Genomic DNA, 17,211 nt, shown 5'->3' on the forward strand with positions numbered 1-17,211 from the left:
TTTCATATTACAAAAGATATATTCGTGTATATATATATATACACACTTGATATTATATATTAGATGTTGATGTCATGTACTAATTAAATAAAAATTTTAAAATACCCTCATGTATATCGTATATTTACCGACCTAGTAAGTGTACCTTTTTGTTTTGATTTCGTTTTCCTCATTCCTTGTTATAAGCTTGTGTGTGTATATATATATAAATTATGTATAACACCATCGGAGGCCTGCCATTAGATTGAAACCAATGAAATCCACTGATGCTCTGTGCTTTCGAATTGGGTCTCTTTGCTCAATCTCACTGGATTGAAACGTGCCCAAAACAGTGGGAAAGTCAAGAGATAGTCAAGAGCACCCATCTTTTCTTCTTTTCTGTTTAGTTATATATATATAGAGAGAGAGAAGCTAGAACCGAGTTGGAATGGTGGAGATAAATGAATGGTGAGGTGACTTGGGCTCTTATATAGACAGACACGCCCACAGATACACACAAAGAAATAAGAAGGTTAAATGGAAAAAATTCAGAGTATTGATTTTGTAACCAAGCTGTGATTAGTAATAATAAAATAAGAAAAACGATAGGGTCACCGAATGGTTTTCTCGAATCATTCCCGAATCTGACTTGGCTAAAGCCACGTCATATTATTTAAAACACAAAATCTTTAATCTAATCAGATGCTAAAAGTTCGCTAACGCTGTAAAAAGGGGCCGGCTTCTCAATTACCCGGGAAGAGGAAGAGTGTTTCCACGCAATCTCTTGATCACGCGGGAAATTGAAAAGTCTCCCAAATTGAAGAAAGAGATCCCACTTAGTTTTGCAAAAGAAGAAGAAAAATCCAATAATCTTGTTCTGTACTGAAAAGAGAAGAAAATCCCTATAATCTTGTTCTTGTGAAGTTGCTCACGAATCAAGGTTGGAATGTCCCGTCGAAGTTAGCATGCTCTTTTTGATCGGGAGCATCGATCACTGTTGGGTCGGTTGGTGAGTCACCCAAAAAAAGCATCGAGGGTTTAGGTGGAGCCTCTCTCTATCTTAGGTACCGTACTCACTAAACACAAGCACGAGAGATTGTTGACTTTGAGTTGCAGGTCTTCCATAAGAATACGGAAGCCCAGCCATAGCAGCATCCGAATTGACAGAAGAATTCTTAGTTTCTGATCTACTGAGCTAAACCTGAGCACCAGCTCTCCCCCACAAGACTAAAGGTATGTTTTTACATTTTTGCAATCTATTTTTTAACTTATTTATATTGCCTTTTTTTTTTTTTTTTTTGATTAAAGATTTTGAAAGAGAATTATGTTCCATTATAGAATCAAAGAAAACCAATTATAGTTTTCAGAGGCTCCTCTTTGTTTCATCTATTCTGTCGTTCTACAAAGCAATTCTTGTTGCATCTATTCAACATAGAAATATATGAAGATAAATAATATTACTTCATTAAAGCTGTGATTTTGTCTAGCCATGTTCTACTTTTATATCCATGAATGTTTTATATTCTTTCCTCTTAAAGTAATATTGATGGGCTATTGTTTTGAGAAAATTATTATTATTATTATTATTACAGTAATTTCATTTTTTATTTATGTATTTTTGTAACTGATATTGCTTAATAATAAAAAAATGAAATTATTCTTCATTGGAAGACTTTAATGTATTGAACATTGTTAATTTAAATGTGTTCTCAAGTTATTGAAAACCCTGTTGATGTATTTTATTATTGCAGAGCACTGCTATTTTACATTGTTAGGGTTACTTGGGTGATCAGTTGCATTTTATATTTTCATGAGAATGGAGAAGGATTCTTACATGGAAATGCCATTAAACCAAGATAAAAATGTCCCTTGCAATCTCGAGAATAATAACAATGATATAGTGAATAGCCAAGAGTTGGAAAATCAATTAGTTAAGGATGAAGTGGAAAACCCCAAGGTAGGGATGATTTTTGAGTCTGAGGAAGAACTTCATAATTACTATAATAAGTATGCGAAGCATCAAGGTTTTGGTGTTGCAAAAATAAGTGCAAAAAGTAGAAGTGATGGAAAGGCAAGTTACTTTTCACTGGCGTGTGCTCGAAATGGTAAGACAAAATCAAAGGCAAAAGATTCTTTTCATCCAAGGCCTTCAACTAAGACAAACTGCAAGGCCAAAATCAATGTTATAGCTAAGGATGATGGAAAGTTCGTTATTAGTGGTGTCTATCTGAACCATAATCATGCCTCAAGTCCGGGAAAGGTTCGACACTATAGATGTAACAAAGTACTAAATTCTCATGTGAAAAAAAGATTGGAATTGAATGATTTAGCAGGTATAACACTAAGAAAAAATTTTCATTCACTTGTTGTTGAAGGTGGTGGATATGAGAAATTATCATTTGGTGAGAGGGAGTGCAGGAACTACATTGCAAAAGCAAGGCAACTAAGACTTGGCATTGGAGATGCTGAAGCTCTTGGTAATTATTTTTGTGGCATGCAAAATAGGAATCCAAATTTCTTTTACATGATTGATATGGATGAGGAAGGACGTTTAAAGAATGTTTTTTGGGCTGATGCTAGATGTAGGTCAACATATGAGTCTTTTAGAGATGTTATCACTTTTGACACTACTTATTTGACAAATAAGTATGACATGCCTTTTGCTCCATTTGTTGGGGTGAATCATCATGGACAATCAGTTTTATTTGGTTGTGGTTTGCTATCTAATGAGGATACTGAAACTTATATTTGGTTGTTTAAGTCGTGGTTGACATGCATGTTAGGCCATGCTCCAAAAGCTATTATCACAGACCAATGCAAAGCCATTCAAGCAGCAGTTGCAAAGGTGTTTCCAAAATCTTCTCATCGATTGTGCCTTTGGCATATAATGCAAAAGATTCCTGTGAAGTTGGGTGGACTTGCCCAATATAAAGAAATTAAGAGAATCTTAAAAAGTGTTGTATATGAATCCGTGAATTGTGACAAGTTTGAAAGAAGTTGGATGGAATTGATTAAAAATTACAAGCTTGAGAATAATGATTGGTTGAAATCATTATATAATGATCGACATCGTTGGGTTCCAGTTTATTTGAAATACTTTTTTTGGGCTGGAATGTCAACTACCCAACGGAGTGAAAGCATGAATGCTTTCTTTGATGGATATGTCCACTCAAAGACCTCCTTGAAGCAATTTGTTGAACAGTATGATAGTGCCTTAAAAAGTAAGGTTGAAAAAGAAAACAAAGCAGATTTTGCATCTTTCAGTTCTACCATTCCAACAGTAACTGAGTTCTCCATTGAAAAGCAATTTCAAAATGTTTACACCCATGATATTTTCAAGCATGTCCAGGATGAATTTAGGGGATTGATGTATTGCAATACATCTCTTATTAAGAGAGAAGAGTCGATTTCTACATTTGAAGTTAGAGAACATAAATTTGGAAAATATGACATATCTCGGAAAGAGATAACTTATGAGGTTTTTTACAACACAAGTGAATGTGAAGTGCGATGCTTGTGCCATTTGTTTGAGTTTCGAGGGATTCTATGTAGGCATGCAATATCTGTGATGTTACAAGAAAATGTAAATGAGGTTCCATCTCATTATATATTAGACCGTTGGCGGAAGGACATCAAGCGTGGGTATACTTTTGTGAAAAATATATATGATGATTGCAGTAATAGTGAACAAAGGCAACGGAATAATTATTTAAGCCCACTGTTATATGAAGTGCAAGAGCTTGGAGTAGAGTCGGATGAGAAGTGTGAGTTTTTAATGAATCTATTAAAAGAGACAAAGAAAAAGCTCCTAAGCTTTGACACGTGTTGCCATGATAGTCAAGCAAGTGTTGTAGGTCAACCTACAGTGGAGTGTAGTAATAAGCTTCACAAACCATCACATTCTCAGAAGAAATTGCTCACTCCTATAAAAGCAAAAACGAAAGGTCGCCCACCTTCTAACAGGAAACAATCACTTGTTGACAAAATGGCTAAAAAGGTAAAGAAGGTATGCTTTTATTTTATTTTTCTTTACTATTACCTTTACAATTTTGTTGGTTTTCATCTATCAACATTAAGTTTCTATTTCTATAATTTGTTAACAGGTTTTTCAAGGAAAACAGAGAGGCCAAATTGATCAAAATGAGTTGCAAGTGCCGAAAAGGAGAAAGGTAACATATTATTAGTAAAACAAAGAGGACAAATTGATCAATATTAAGAAATGTACTTTCTTCAGATTTCTCTAATAATGACTTACCTGTTGACAATAGTAAGACATCTTCCACTAGTCAATTGTGGTGAATTGTATTAGGTCTGATCAAATAGTTTTTTTTTTTTTTTTTTTTTTTTTTTTAACTTTAAGAATCAATCATCTGCTCTTATATGATTAAAATTGTAAATTACTCATTACTTGCATATATTATTAATTATGAACATATATTTCTCTTGCAGGCTCATCAAAGCATTCCAACTGCTGGGAATGATGTTGTTTTACCAACCATAAGTCCTCCTACTTCAGAAATTCTTGATAAGATGGCAACACAAGAAAGTCATTCCGTAATTGAATTGTCCATATTTAAATCAATTTATAGTTTATAAATGTATACATCGAACTCGGTGAAATGCAAACTTTGTGTTTTATTTATAACATCTATTTATTTATTTTTTTAAACAGGTTAATCCATCTCAACATTGGAATGAAATGCAAGCTGAAGAGGTTAATGATTTTTCCAACCTTACAGAGAAGTCATTTGAGGTAATTGAGAATTAAGTGCATGCGTTATCCTTTAATTTCCCTTTCAACATTGTCAGTTTCAAGAGGTTAATGATTTTTTTGTACATCATTCATTGTGCTTTACAGAATCATGAAAGATTCAGGTCCAAAACTTCAACTTATGGTTGCTCTTTTACCGGTGAAAATAATTAGAAACCAATGATTTAGTTAAGGTATATAATTTTATGAAAAGTTTTAGTTATGAGTGAAAAATAAGTGGTTATCAAATGCATTTTTACTTATCTAAAGCCACTTTGTTTTCAATGATTTTGCAGGTTCTATTTGAAGTGCTTATAATCAAATTAGTTTTGATTAGAATCAAGTGCTTATAACGGATGCACCAACTTCTTTTTCTAGATTAATGGATGCACCAGTTTTGATATAGAAATTGGAAGAAATTGATGGATGCACCAGCTAGAAATAGAAATTGGAAGAAATTGGTGGATGCACCAGCTCCTTTTCCCTTTTGCCCCTTTTCCTTCTGTATTGGATTGTGATGGTATTCTGAATCTTAAATTACTTTTTAAACTCTTTTTGAGACACTTACAATATATAATTGGTATTTTTGGTTTGATTGCAATTGCTGAAAGTTATCTATTAGTGTCATTTAGAAAAAAAATATTCTTAATTTCATATCAGAATGGCCAACTCTTGCTTTGTGCCTTTCAAAGAGATCCACGAGTGCTTCAACAAACTTCTCCAGTTTTTATGCTATTTAAGCGTGAACTAAGTTTAGAAACAGAAGCTGAGGCTCAAGAAAAATAGAAGCACCTCCTGATGTGGAAGTAGATGCAAAGGTTGGAGTTGGGTAATGGGTTAGCAGGCTGCTTAAGAAATTTCTCAATAAAAATTTCTCAGGCTGCTGAAGAAATTTAGTTCATTACGCCAACCTATTCTAGCATCATTTTAAAATAGAGCAATATACATCAAAATTCAATATATTGAACTTGGATTTAAGAATTGAATTGCTAATAGGGGGTTACAATAATGATTCTATGAAAATATATTACAACATGAGTTCACTTAACGGGAACCAAAATAATAATAAGAAAATCTAACATTTCTAAAATGAATACAATGCTGCCATCACACAGTCCAAACAACCACGAGCAGCCAAAACACATGAGTTAAGCCGAGTATGCCTAGATCAATAGCCTTTTGCAGTGACTTCTTCAATAGCCTCTTACGGATGAAAGCCCCCGGTAACAGTCCATTAAGCAGAGCATGCCCAGATCAATGACCCCCAACCATTCTGCTTTTCGTGGCCAAACATTTTACAAAATTAATTAAAGTTGGAGTAATCATAGTTAAATAGCGTATAAAGAATAAGAAGTAACTATTCATATTAATTGTATTTATAGGAAATCAAGTATTACAATAATAACGGCGGAAACGTATTCGGGTTACCTCAAAGTTGTTTTACCCGAATCGGAAACGAACTGTTGGATGCGTCACATGTCGGCCAAGCCTCGATCAATCTCGCAGTCGAACTACACTACGTATATAGTTGTTAATGGCAATGAATCTATATATATATATATATATATATATATATATATATATATTGTCTTTGAAAAGGTAAATAAGAGATCTTATTCAAAACCAATTATGCAAAGCCTATATACATGATCATGGAACTATGGAAGCCCCTGTTCACCAAGTAATCAACAACTAGCAAAGAAACCTATCCAACTTACAAGCATTTACTGCAACCATCATTTACCCAAAGGGAGACATTGAGACATGAATAGAAGGTGAGAGCAATACCACTGGTAACCCCATAAATCAGATGACAAAGATAGTTGTGAGGTAAAATAAATTTCTTTATAATCCAACACGACTAGTTATTCAGTCAAATCTAAACCAGTTGAATATAACTTATACCAGTAAACCATAGAAGGATGTACACCACTATAGTTCATCTGGTTGGACTCTTCATGCCACCCATTGGTGATTAATAATCAAAGCAGCCAAGATAATGAAGGCAGTCAACACTAGATTTATCAATACAACTATGAAAACACTAATTAGAGAAAATGCAATCAGAAATCTCCCATTCTCTACACTGCCATTCGTCAACTAAAAAATGAAGGCAATTGCAATTATATTAATATCGAATCCATTCATCAAACCATTTCATAATTCTAAATTCACAAAATAAAATTCATTGAACGTTTGAAAGAAATATATCAAACCATTATCAAATAAATAAAGGAATCTTATGCTTCCACACCCTGAATAGAAGAACTACTTAGGCGAGTCAAAAAAACATAGCTAGCATTGTGGGCTTTTCACCAAATAGAAGTCAAAAGGAGGTTTTGAATAAGAATTAGCCGGAACCCCAGCAGAATGTCTTGACCATCAATACTCTAGTATATGGGCAAGAAATCAAGCTTCTTCTTCGCCAGCGGGCTATATCTCATAGCATTGTACCAATTGCAATTATATTATTATTGAATCCATTTATCAAACCATTCCATAATTCAAAATTTACAAAACATAATTCATAGAACTATAGTTTATATATATATATATATATATATATATATATATATATCAAATCACCGAAACAATCAACCATTTTAATAGTAAGTCAACACATGCAGAACTATTGATTTTAACAAAATAGATATTAAATAAGAACTCAAGCACTCAAAATATACACACATTTAACTACCCATGTTCAAAACTATAGTAATCTATACTCTGTTATGTATTGCGATTTGGGACGGGAAGAAAGGGAAACAAATAATACAAAGTTTACAATAGTCAAGGGTATATAATTAGAGATTCTCACCATTAGGGTTTTGAAATTGTAAAACCAATAGGGCTTACCTTCAGAGTCCAGTGCATCAGAAAGATGGGGCTTACCTTCAGAGTCCCGTGTTTCAGAAAGATAAGGCTTCGAAGAAGAAAAGTTGTCGTCGTTGAGATCATAACATGGATTTCATCCTCGTGCTGAAGATGGAGTTCGTGATCTTCAGAAAAAAATAAAATTGCTTTAATAATAATTAAAAAAAAAAACAGAGTTTTTTACGACGTGAGCCACGTTTTAACATATAATGTTTGCGTGTTTTAAACAACCTGACGTGGCCTTTGCCAAGTCAGATTCGAGACTTCTTGGAGAGAAATCATTCGGTTTCTCTATCACTACTCATAAAATAAAGCTCAGAAAATGACTTGTGTCCCTCATCATGAAGTGAACACCTAGCTAAAATATCATACTGGACAACTGGGCATTTTATTATTTTTGGGTCTTGCTTGCTTGGCAGCCAAATACATGATTAAGACAAAATTTTCAGATTTTTAAAAAATAAAAATAAAAACAAAAACAAAAACAAAAGCTGTTTTGGTTTTAAGTGCATTGTTAAGTTAAATGGCCACCGCCGGCGGCGGCGGGGGTGGATTGAGGTCGTCGGCGGGATCTTCTAGCACCGGTGATTCTGGCTTTTTATAGAGAGCTCTCACCTTTCCTTCTGTTGAGTAAGAAAAAGATTGATCATTCAAGGCTTCGCATAGGGCTTCAGTGAAAAATGATTTATTGCAATCTAGGGCTTCAGTCGATTGGATCATCACTTCTCCATTATTTCTATTTTTCTGTCTAATTTTCGGTCAACATCAATTTCATTAATATATATATACACACACCCTAAGGTATTTAAGTCATTTGTCACTAAAAGTTGAATGTATTTCAGTAATTTTGACAAGTCCGTTAGTGTATTTAACGGTCCGTCACACGTAAGGGAGGTCCGTGTAAGATATTTTCAAAATTAAGAGAGGTCCGAGTAATTTTCGACATAAGAGGGGATATCTCTGTAATTATGACAAACCATATGGGAGGTTTATGTAAATTATCCAAAAAAAACCACATTTCTCAATTCAAGTTAGGGGTCCTACATTCACTTCGGATATGGCCTAACGGTTTATTCGCTGGATTTTTGAGCTTAGCAAGTTTAAGGTCCGGGATTTGAGTCCCGCTGAGTATTCTTTGTGGCTAGTCTCCGTTGTTCCTATAGTGACTTACTTGGCCCAGGTGGGAAGGCGCCCTTCCGGGTCATCGGGAATTAGTCAAGTTGTTGAGAGACCCTAAGGGTTCGTGCCATCCCAAACACCCTGAGTTAAAAATAAAATAAAATAAAATAAAATAAAATAAAATTTAGGGGTCCCATAGTACTTTTTATAACATTTACCATCACTTATAAAACGTAAACTGTAAACTATGACGTGGATGGAAATCTACTCTGAATAATTTGGGAGAAATTTATTATTAATTTAATTTAATTTAATTAATTTTTTTTTTTTGGAATTGAAGGAGTATTTATATTGTTCGATTTTGGGATTGACTCTTTAGTTAAAAGAGTAATCTTCAAATTGAACTTAAATGCTTGAATTCGAATTCAAACTGTCAAAGCTTGACTGGTGATATATTTGACAAGAGAACAAGAATGTTCAAATTGAGCTTTAAAAGTTTAAATACAAATTCAAACTGTCTTGACTTGTTAAGATGACTTGTGAGTATTTAAGTCCAAACCTACATGTCCATAGTTTTATTGACATGGAAAAAAATAAGAACGAAAAATTGAATGGAAAGGAAAGAAAAGATATGCATAAGACATTTCTGGAGAATATATTATATCATTTACTCTTTTTTTTTGTTTGAATAAAAGAGAATAAAATGAGATCATACCTTATTTTACTTGTTAGATGAGAAATTGTTAGACACATTTTTTGGTAAATTTTGTATTAATGACATGACAACCAATTTGGGTATAAATTGACACGTGAAAAATGTTACAGAAGCTACATTCAGAGGCAAAGGAGATTGAAGCATTTGAATTATTTAATAGATAGGGATTATAATTTTAGTATTTATCTTTTAGTTGATGTAAATTAAATATTTATGTTTATCTTTAGGATTAGTTTATTTTAAACTTATAGTTAGTTGAGTTATCGATATGATTAGATTTTATTTGAAATTAGTAATTAGTTATTTGATAGAGTTTGATGTATTTAGAATGCTTATGCATATGAGTTTGTTTTTATGAATTATTCTATAAATAATCAAGGAGGCATGCTGAGATAGGGGTCCAGCACCCTCATAATCCTTATATTATTTTGTTTGCTTTCTCAAGCACTTTCCCCAAATAACATCCTTGCTATCTCTATCTCTTTCCCTCTCTATTTCAGTCTCGTTCTATTTCTCTCCTTATATCTCTCTCTATCTCTTCTCCCTATCACTTTCTATATCGATATTTTCTCCCCTTTCTATTTTCAAATTATTACTATATATTATTCACTAATAAAGTCCTTTTAATTAAGGCAATTAAAAATCAAAGAGAAATTATAGTCAATATTCTTAAAGAAACTGCAGTTGACAATTCACACTCGAACCATACAATTGGTTCTGGCACGCCCGCATTACATCAATTCCGAATTGAATCTAAGGAACCAATTTTAACGTCAACATTTTTGGCACGCCTGGTGGGATCCCACTAGTTGAGTGATTTATAGTGAAAATATGCAGTCGGCTTTTCAACCGACATACAAATATTCTGATCAGTCAAATCAGTCGATGTACCAGTATTATAATCAGCCATATGGTTGGATAGACGATTATCGGCATATTCCATAAGTCACTGATTATCAACATGTTCCAACAGAAGCTGATTATCGATAAACACCAACATTCGCTGATTATCAGCATGTTCCATAAGTCGCTGATTATCGGCAGGTTCCAACAGAAGCCGATTATCGACAAACGCCAACAATCACTGATTATCGGCATGTTCCAACAATCAATTATCACCAACCAGTTGTAGATTATTGGCAGACGCCAACAGTTGATTATCTGCAAGTTCCAGTCGCTGATTATCGGCATGTTCCAGCAATCAATTATCAGCAACCAGTTGCAGATTATTGGCAGGCGCCAATAGTTGATTATCCGCAAGTTCCAGTCGCTGATTATCGGCAGGTGGTAAATCAACAAATGGGAGAAATAAGATCCCAACTAAATTTCCAAATGGGAGAATATAAGGAGGCACTTGCTGATTATCGGCAAGTGGTAAATCAGCATGTTACCCCTGCATCACAATCTTTAGTACTCGGGGGGTAGCCAATTGCTAATCAGCAAGAAAGTTGGCTAGAATTTAAGCAGAGGATGAAAACACTACGGGAGGAGCCAACAGTCGCTGATTATCGACAAGTTTCAGCATCAGAATATCGGCAAGTTTCAGAAGCCGATTATCGGCAGCCAACAACCGATTATCGGCAAGTGGTACATCAACATATCACCCACGTATCACAATCTTCGGTACTTGGGGGAATCAACAAGAAAGTTGGCCAGAATTTAAGCAAATGATGAAAACTCTAATGGCTTAAAAACGGGAGGAGATACCCAAAGAGGGGAAGGAAAAAAAGAATTCCTCCTAGGATACTTACTACAAAGACACTAATTATGAAGTGTTCTCGGCTAAAGTTGATAATGAACTGGAAGTTGATGTTGCCGAGATTAACATCAAAAGCCTTACATATGTAAATAAGCATGTCACCATGGTTGCTGCCATGAATGGAAGGGTACAAATCGGCTGGAAGCAAAGCGGCCAATGTACCAGAATTCTTTGCCGATTGTGACATCTAATAATCGGCAAAAACAATCATCAGCTAAAAGAATCGTTTTAGCTTGCTGTCTTCGGCCTAACTTCAAGAAAAGAAGAAAAAGACTAGACGATGTTAATTTCAAAAGGGTACTTAAGATCGGTTGAGAAAATCGGCTGAGGCAAAATCGGCTGAAAAAAAATCGGCTAAAAAACCATCGGCTGCGGGGGGGCATGTGATTGCAAAACCCTAACAAAAGTTAGTTGATCAATATGCTCCACTTTAGCATACCGATTATAGTGAGGTCATGCCTACCGATCAATGGACTTTTGGGCATGATGCAGTCCTGCCGATTGAACCGAATGAATTGGTAAATGTTATTCTACGACATATCTCGACTTTTGGCGATTACAGTGGGGTCATGCTTGCCGATAAATAGACTTTTGGGCATGATATAATCCTGCCGATGGAGCTGAATGCGAAATCGACAGAAAGGAAATCAGCTAAGAAAACTCAGTCCTGGCATAATGTTATAGAGATAATAGGTAGATTGGCTAGAATGACGCTTCACAACAATTTAATCCTTGCCGATCATGATCATGATTTGCTAATGGAGTTAGAAAATGCATGGGGGGCAAGTCCTTCTTGGGTTTATGGTTGGCAATATCGGCAAACTATCTAAAAATCTAGGAAGAAGCCTAAATCGGCAGATTTGGCTAATATGAAATAAAGATCATCTTAGAGGTGATTCAGAAGAAATAAGGCTTTGGAACTCGTTGATTTGCAATCTGATTCCAAGTGACTAGCGCAGCCTTTGTTCAAAATTTCTTTTCAATATACTTTAAATTTCAAATATCTTATTAGCTTCGGCGGCTGACAGCCGATAAGACATTTAAAATTATGGGGCATTGTTGACACCCTTTTTGGTAAATTTTGTATTAATGACATGGCAACCAATTTGGGTATAAATTGACACATGAAAAAGGTTACAGAAGCTACATTCAGAGGCAAATGAGATTGAAGCATTTGAATTATTTAATGGATAGGGATAATAATTTTCGTTTTTATCTTTTAGTTGATATAAGTTAAATATTTAAGTTTATCTTTAGGATTAGTTTATTTTAAACTTATAGCTAATTGGGTTATCAATAGGATTATATTTTATTTGAAATTAGTAATTAGTTATTTGATACAGTTTGATGTATTTAGAATGCTTATGCATAAGAGTTTGTTTTTACGAATTATTCTATAAATAATCAAAGAGGTATGCTGAGATAGGGGTCCAGCACCCTCAGAATCCTTATATTATTTTGTTTGCTTTCTCAAGCACTTCACCCAAATAACATCATTGCTATCCCTATCTCTCTCACTCTCTATTTCAGTCTCGTTCTGTTTCTCTCCCTATATCTCTCTTTCTATCTTTTCTCCCTATCACTTTCTATATCGATATTTTCTCCCCTTTCTATTATCAAATTATTACTATATATTATTCACTAATAAAGTCATTTTAATTAAGGCAATTAGAATTCAAAGAGGAATTATATTTGTTCTCTTTCTCCTCGCATCGCTTGATAGTCAATATTTTTAAAGAGACTGCAGTTAACAACTCACACTCGAACCATATAATTGGTTCTGGCACATCCGCACTATATCAATTCCGAATCGGATTGAAGGAGCCGATTTTAGCATCAACTGAAAGGAAGGGAAAATATCAATTATAAAAACTTTTATAATAGCCTTGCCTTTCTTTCTTAGTGTTTTCCCTCCATATTTGAAAGGATAAAAATTTATAAAAATAAATGAAATATGACTCATTTTTTCTTTTTTCTCTTCCCTCCTTGCATCCCTTTACTAAACAAAGAATTTTTTTCCCGAAATATCCAAACAAAGATGTTTGTTCCTTCCTTTCTATCTTTCCTTCACCCCCTCTTTCTTTCTTCCTACCAATTAGAGCATAAATGAATGACACATTGTCATTTGAGTTTAAAACAAAATCAATCTTAATCTATCACATAGGAAATCAGGTGAAGGAAAGCCAAGAAGAAAGTGATCCATGCTTGTTTCTTAATTTCAAGAACCTAACCTATTATGAAACAGCGTTTTTGGTGCCAATTTGCCAATTTTAACACTTTTCTTTTCGTGGGCTATGAAGCCTTGGAGAAATTATTTCCTTCTACTACACCAAACACATTTCACGGAGTCCAAATTTCTTTTTGAAATCAAGTCCAGTCCGAATGAAGTGTTTTTTCAAGAGAAAAATTAAAAACCTTTCAGAGATTGCAATCCGGCCCGTCCCAAGCCCCACATGGCCAGGCCCAGCCCGTTGAAAAGTCAAAACCCGGTGGGCTCGGGACTTCCCGAAACCACGGGCCAGGCACCGACCCGTTATGAACCCTGAAATTGATATGAAGTAAATTGCGAAGTCAACAAAATCTGCTTCACAATTTGGATGTAACTGAGAGCGAGAAAGAAAAAACGGGATTGGATTCCAATTGACAAGAGCACGTTTTAAAACACATTGGTTCTACCTACTGTCTTGTCACACTCATATCAATTCTCATTGATTTTTTCCTATCTTTGAAATTAAGCAACAACTATAAAATACATGGTTTGGAAATGAACTATTTTTAAACATTCTACATAGAGACAACATAACAGACTGTTTTTTTGCCAACATGTAGCACAAAAATCAGTAACTATCACCACAACTGTTCAATTTCAACAAGGAACAGCCTCTGAGATGGATGCTCACATATATCTTTAATCTCTCTCTCTCACACACACACACATGACACACACAAAGGTTCGTGAATATCCTTATTAATTTAGTCTCACAAAAACACACACAAACAGAGATGGATTTGCTGAGTTTTATACTATGTGTTCTGTTTATCTGGACTTCGGTTCAAGGCCTATTATCAATTGCAAATGGAACCAAAGCTAGTCCGGGCAAGCTTCCACCGGGACCGGCACCACTGCCGTTCATTGGAAACATTCTTAAACTCAGCAACCAACCCCATAAATCTCTGTCCGACCTAGCCAAAACATATGGTCCTATCATGACCTTAAAACTAGGCCAAATAACCACAGTGGTCATTTCTTCATCAACCATGGCCAGAGAAATCCTCCAAACACAAGACCTCTCCTTCTCCAACCGATTCGTCCCAGATGCAGCCCGAGCCCGTGACCACCACCTAATCTCAGTGTCTTGGCTACCTGTTTCAACCCAGTGGCGAAAACTCCGGAAAATCTTGAACTCCCATGTATTTTCAAGTCAAAAATTGGATGCTCAGCAACAGCCGAGGTGCCAAAAAGTTCTGGAGCTCATTGACTTTGTCCACAGTTGTTCCAAAGCAGGTGTTGCAGTGGATTTTGGACAAGCTGCATTTAGAACTAGCCTTAAACTGTTATCAAACACCATATTTTCTGTGAATTTGATTGATCCAGGTTCTGATATTGCACAACAGATCAAGGAATTAGTTCGGGGCGCGATGGAAGAGGCTGGAAAACCCAATTTGGCTGATTACTTCCCTTTCCTTCGAAAGTTTGATATACAAGGTATAAGAAGTAGAATGGAGATTCATCTTGGGAAGATGTTTGGGTTCTTGGATAGTATGATCAATAAACGATTGGAGATGAGAAAATTTCATGGCTATATCAAGAGCAATGATGTGTTGGATACACTTCTCAGTATCAGTGAAGAAAATAGTGATGAGATTGACAGAATTCACATCCAAAGGTTGCTATCGGTATGTATCATACAATACTCAGTTATAGCTAGATTGTTTATCATTTTTCTCGAAATCCGAGGATAGTAAAGGGGTAAACAAAACCATCCCTTTTTTGCCATTTCCCTTTGATTCCTTCCCCTTCAACTCTTTCAATCCAAACACAGTTTAACTCGTAATTAATTCGAACAAGACATGTTCTACCATTAAAATCAATAGCAATCTTGTTATTGCACGACATAACTGTAGTACTGTACTGGGTAATGCCCTTTATTTAAAAGGGCCGGGGAAAAAAAAAAAAAAAAGGTCTTTATGTAGAAATGTTGCTTAATATTTTTAATTCAAACAAGATGGGTTTTTTTCATTAAAATCAAAGCAACAATTTTTGGCTTTGAAGGAGGGTGACCATGGCGATGTCCTTTTTTAGGAGTAACGACACTAGTGTTTATGTAGAAATGTTTCATTAGTCAGTGAAGTTACAAGCCTACACAAACTACATGTTACAGGATTTACTTGCCGCGGGGACAGACACAACTTCAAGCACATTGGAATGGGCAATGGCAGAGATACTACACAATCCACAAACTCTTTCGAAAGCGAAAGCTGAGATTGAACAAGTTGTGGGCAAAGGCAAGCCTGTGGAAGAATCAGACATCGCACGCCTACCATACTTACAAGCAATCATAAAAGAGACCTTCAGGCTACACCCAGCAGTGCCATTCTTGGTACCTCGCAAAGTTGATGAAAATGTTGAAGTAAGTGGCTTCACAGTCCCAAAGGGTGCACAAGTGATAGTAAATGTGTGGGCTATTGGCCGCGATCCGAGTGTATGGGCGAATCATGAATCGTTTATGCCAGAGAGGTTCTTGGGATCAGAAGTTGATGTCCGAGGCCGCAATTTCGAGCTACTTCCATTTGGCAGTGGAAGGAGAATATGTCCTGGAATGCCACTGGCTATTAGGATGGTTCACTTGATGTTGGGATCACTCATAAACTTATTTGACTGGAAGCTTGAAGATGGCATCACACCAGAGGACTTGAACATGGAGGAAAAGTTTGGCTTCACCTTACAGAAGGCTCAGCCTCTGCTCGCTATTCCTATTCATGTCTGAAGATACAAGAAATTCCTTCTCCCTTTCTCTCTCTAGAATTCCTGCATCTCAACCAAAAAGATCTCCCCCTTTTCTTTACCTTACTTCTCCTATTTATAGAGATTTACAAATGTCGATGGACTGCTGGATCTAGGCCCGTTCCTCCATGAGTCCCGGTCCTCTTTGATGGGCTTATGCGCGTTCGGCCCATATGACAGTGCCTTTCTATGGGCCTGACCCACCTGTATGGACTAAATGTCGCGTTTGCAAGTCATATCTGGCCCATGTCTTATCGGGCCTCCTCAACTGCCCCCATAATTACCCCTTGTTTAATAAGGGGGTAATTATTGAAGGCGTCTCATCATGACGTTGACGGCTCGAGAAACCCATATGGGGGAACGGACGGTCAGATCCAGAATCAATGTCCCGGGGCTAGATGAATTTCTCACCTTCCTGACGCTTCGGCCCTCGGGTCCCCCTCGCCTTTATAAGGCTCTAGAATACCACTCCATGCCTTTTTACCGTCTCCATCATCAATCAAATCTCTCTCTTTTTAGAACAACGCTAAGCTTTTTCCGGTGAAATCCTTCAAGAGTCGTTCTTCCAGCGGTCTTGCAGTGCTCTTTGTTGCTTTCTACCTTAGAGGTTAGTTTTGTTCCTTTTTACTTTCGGCAGGCTTCTTTTTACCCCTTTTAGATCCTTCAAACACTTCCGCCATGGTTGTAGATCTAGATGTTCTTCGTATGAGACTTAGACTTCCTGACAACATCGAAGTTAGGGTTTGCCCTAAGGATGTTAATATTATGACTGGTGCCGGCCTCCTGCCCGGCGAAGTTTTATTTTCAAACCTTCAACTGAATGTCGTTAGGTTCCCTCTGCACCCCTTCTTTAATTATGTCTTCAATAGACTGGGGATATCCCCCCTGCAGGTAAACCCCAATTTCTTTAGAATCATATCCGTTATGCTTCTGTTGATTCGTGACAGCAGTCTGGACCTTGACCTCATAGATCTTCTTCTGTGTTATAAGGTCAGTAAGATCCGAACTAA

General features: G+C 35.9%; 2 protein-coding genes and 1 long non-coding RNA gene across 4 annotated transcripts; 2 read left to right on the top strand and 1 right to left on the bottom strand.

Moving 5' to 3' along the window:
- Window positions 1–654: 654 nt before the first annotated feature.
- On the top strand, window positions 655–5,278 carry LOC132285486 (protein FAR1-RELATED SEQUENCE 6-like). Of its 2 annotated transcripts, XM_059787679.1 has the most exons (7): window positions 655–1,212; window positions 1,731–3,985; window positions 4,083–4,148; window positions 4,429–4,533; window positions 4,652–4,732; window positions 4,838–4,923; window positions 5,026–5,278. In XM_059787679.1, the coding sequence occupies exons 2-6, from the start codon at window positions 1,790–1,792 to the stop codon at window positions 4,901–4,903; spliced, it is 2,514 nt and encodes an 837-aa protein (XP_059643662.1). In that variant the 5' UTR covers window positions 655–1,212; window positions 1,731–1,789; the 3' UTR covers window positions 4,904–4,923; window positions 5,026–5,278. The 2 variants fall into 2 exon arrangements, with proteins under 2 accessions (XP_059643662.1, XP_059643663.1); XM_059787680.1 differs by having other exon boundaries at window positions 655–3,976.
- Window positions 5,279–5,689: 411 nt separating this feature from the next.
- On the bottom strand, window positions 5,690–7,859 carry LOC132284444 (uncharacterized). Its single transcript, XR_009472277.1, has 3 exons — window positions 7,586–7,859; window positions 6,158–6,240; window positions 5,690–6,002 (listed from the first exon to the last, which is right to left on the bottom strand). It is a non-coding gene; the product is annotated as an uncharacterized LOC132284444 (long non-coding RNA).
- Window positions 7,860–14,144: 6,285 nt separating this feature from the next.
- LOC132285100 (geraniol 8-hydroxylase-like) lies at window positions 14,145–16,517 on the top strand. The gene is made up of 2 exons (XM_059787263.1): window positions 14,145–15,093; window positions 15,579–16,517. The coding sequence occupies exons 1-2, from the start codon at window positions 14,200–14,202 to the stop codon at window positions 16,182–16,184; spliced, it is 1,500 nt and encodes a 499-aa protein (XP_059643246.1). The 5' UTR covers window positions 14,145–14,199; the 3' UTR covers window positions 16,185–16,517.
- The last annotated feature ends 694 nt before the right edge of the window (window positions 16,518–17,211 follow it).

Source organism: Cornus florida, unplaced genomic scaffold (assembly GCF_030987335.1).
Source record: "Cornus florida cultivar Cherokee Brave unplaced genomic scaffold, ASM3098733v1 CherokeeBrave_3.0.0_Hap2_Chr11, whole genome shotgun sequence".
NCBI lineage: Eukaryota > Viridiplantae > Streptophyta > Magnoliopsida > Cornales > Cornaceae > Cornus > Cornus florida.

Excerpts from the sequence above, each read along its gene's own strand:
- LOC132285486 (XM_059787679.1), top strand. The coding sequence starts at position 1,790 with ATGAGAATGGAGAAGGATTCTTACATGGAAATGCCATTAAACCAAGAT. Across the intron at positions 4,149-4,428 it reads AAGTGCCGAAAAGGAGAAAG|GCTCATCAAAGCATTCCAAC; the intron begins GTAACATATTAT and ends TTTCTCTTGCAG. Across the intron at positions 4,733-4,837 it reads TTACAGAGAAGTCATTTGAG|AATCATGAAAGATTCAGGTC; the intron begins GTAATTGAGAAT and ends TGTGCTTTACAG.
- LOC132285100 (XM_059787263.1), top strand. The coding sequence starts at position 14,200 with ATGGATTTGCTGAGTTTTATACTATGTGTTCTGTTTATCTGGACTTCG. Across the intron at positions 15,094-15,578 it reads ACATCCAAAGGTTGCTATCG|GATTTACTTGCCGCGGGGAC; the intron begins GTATGTATCATA and ends TACATGTTACAG.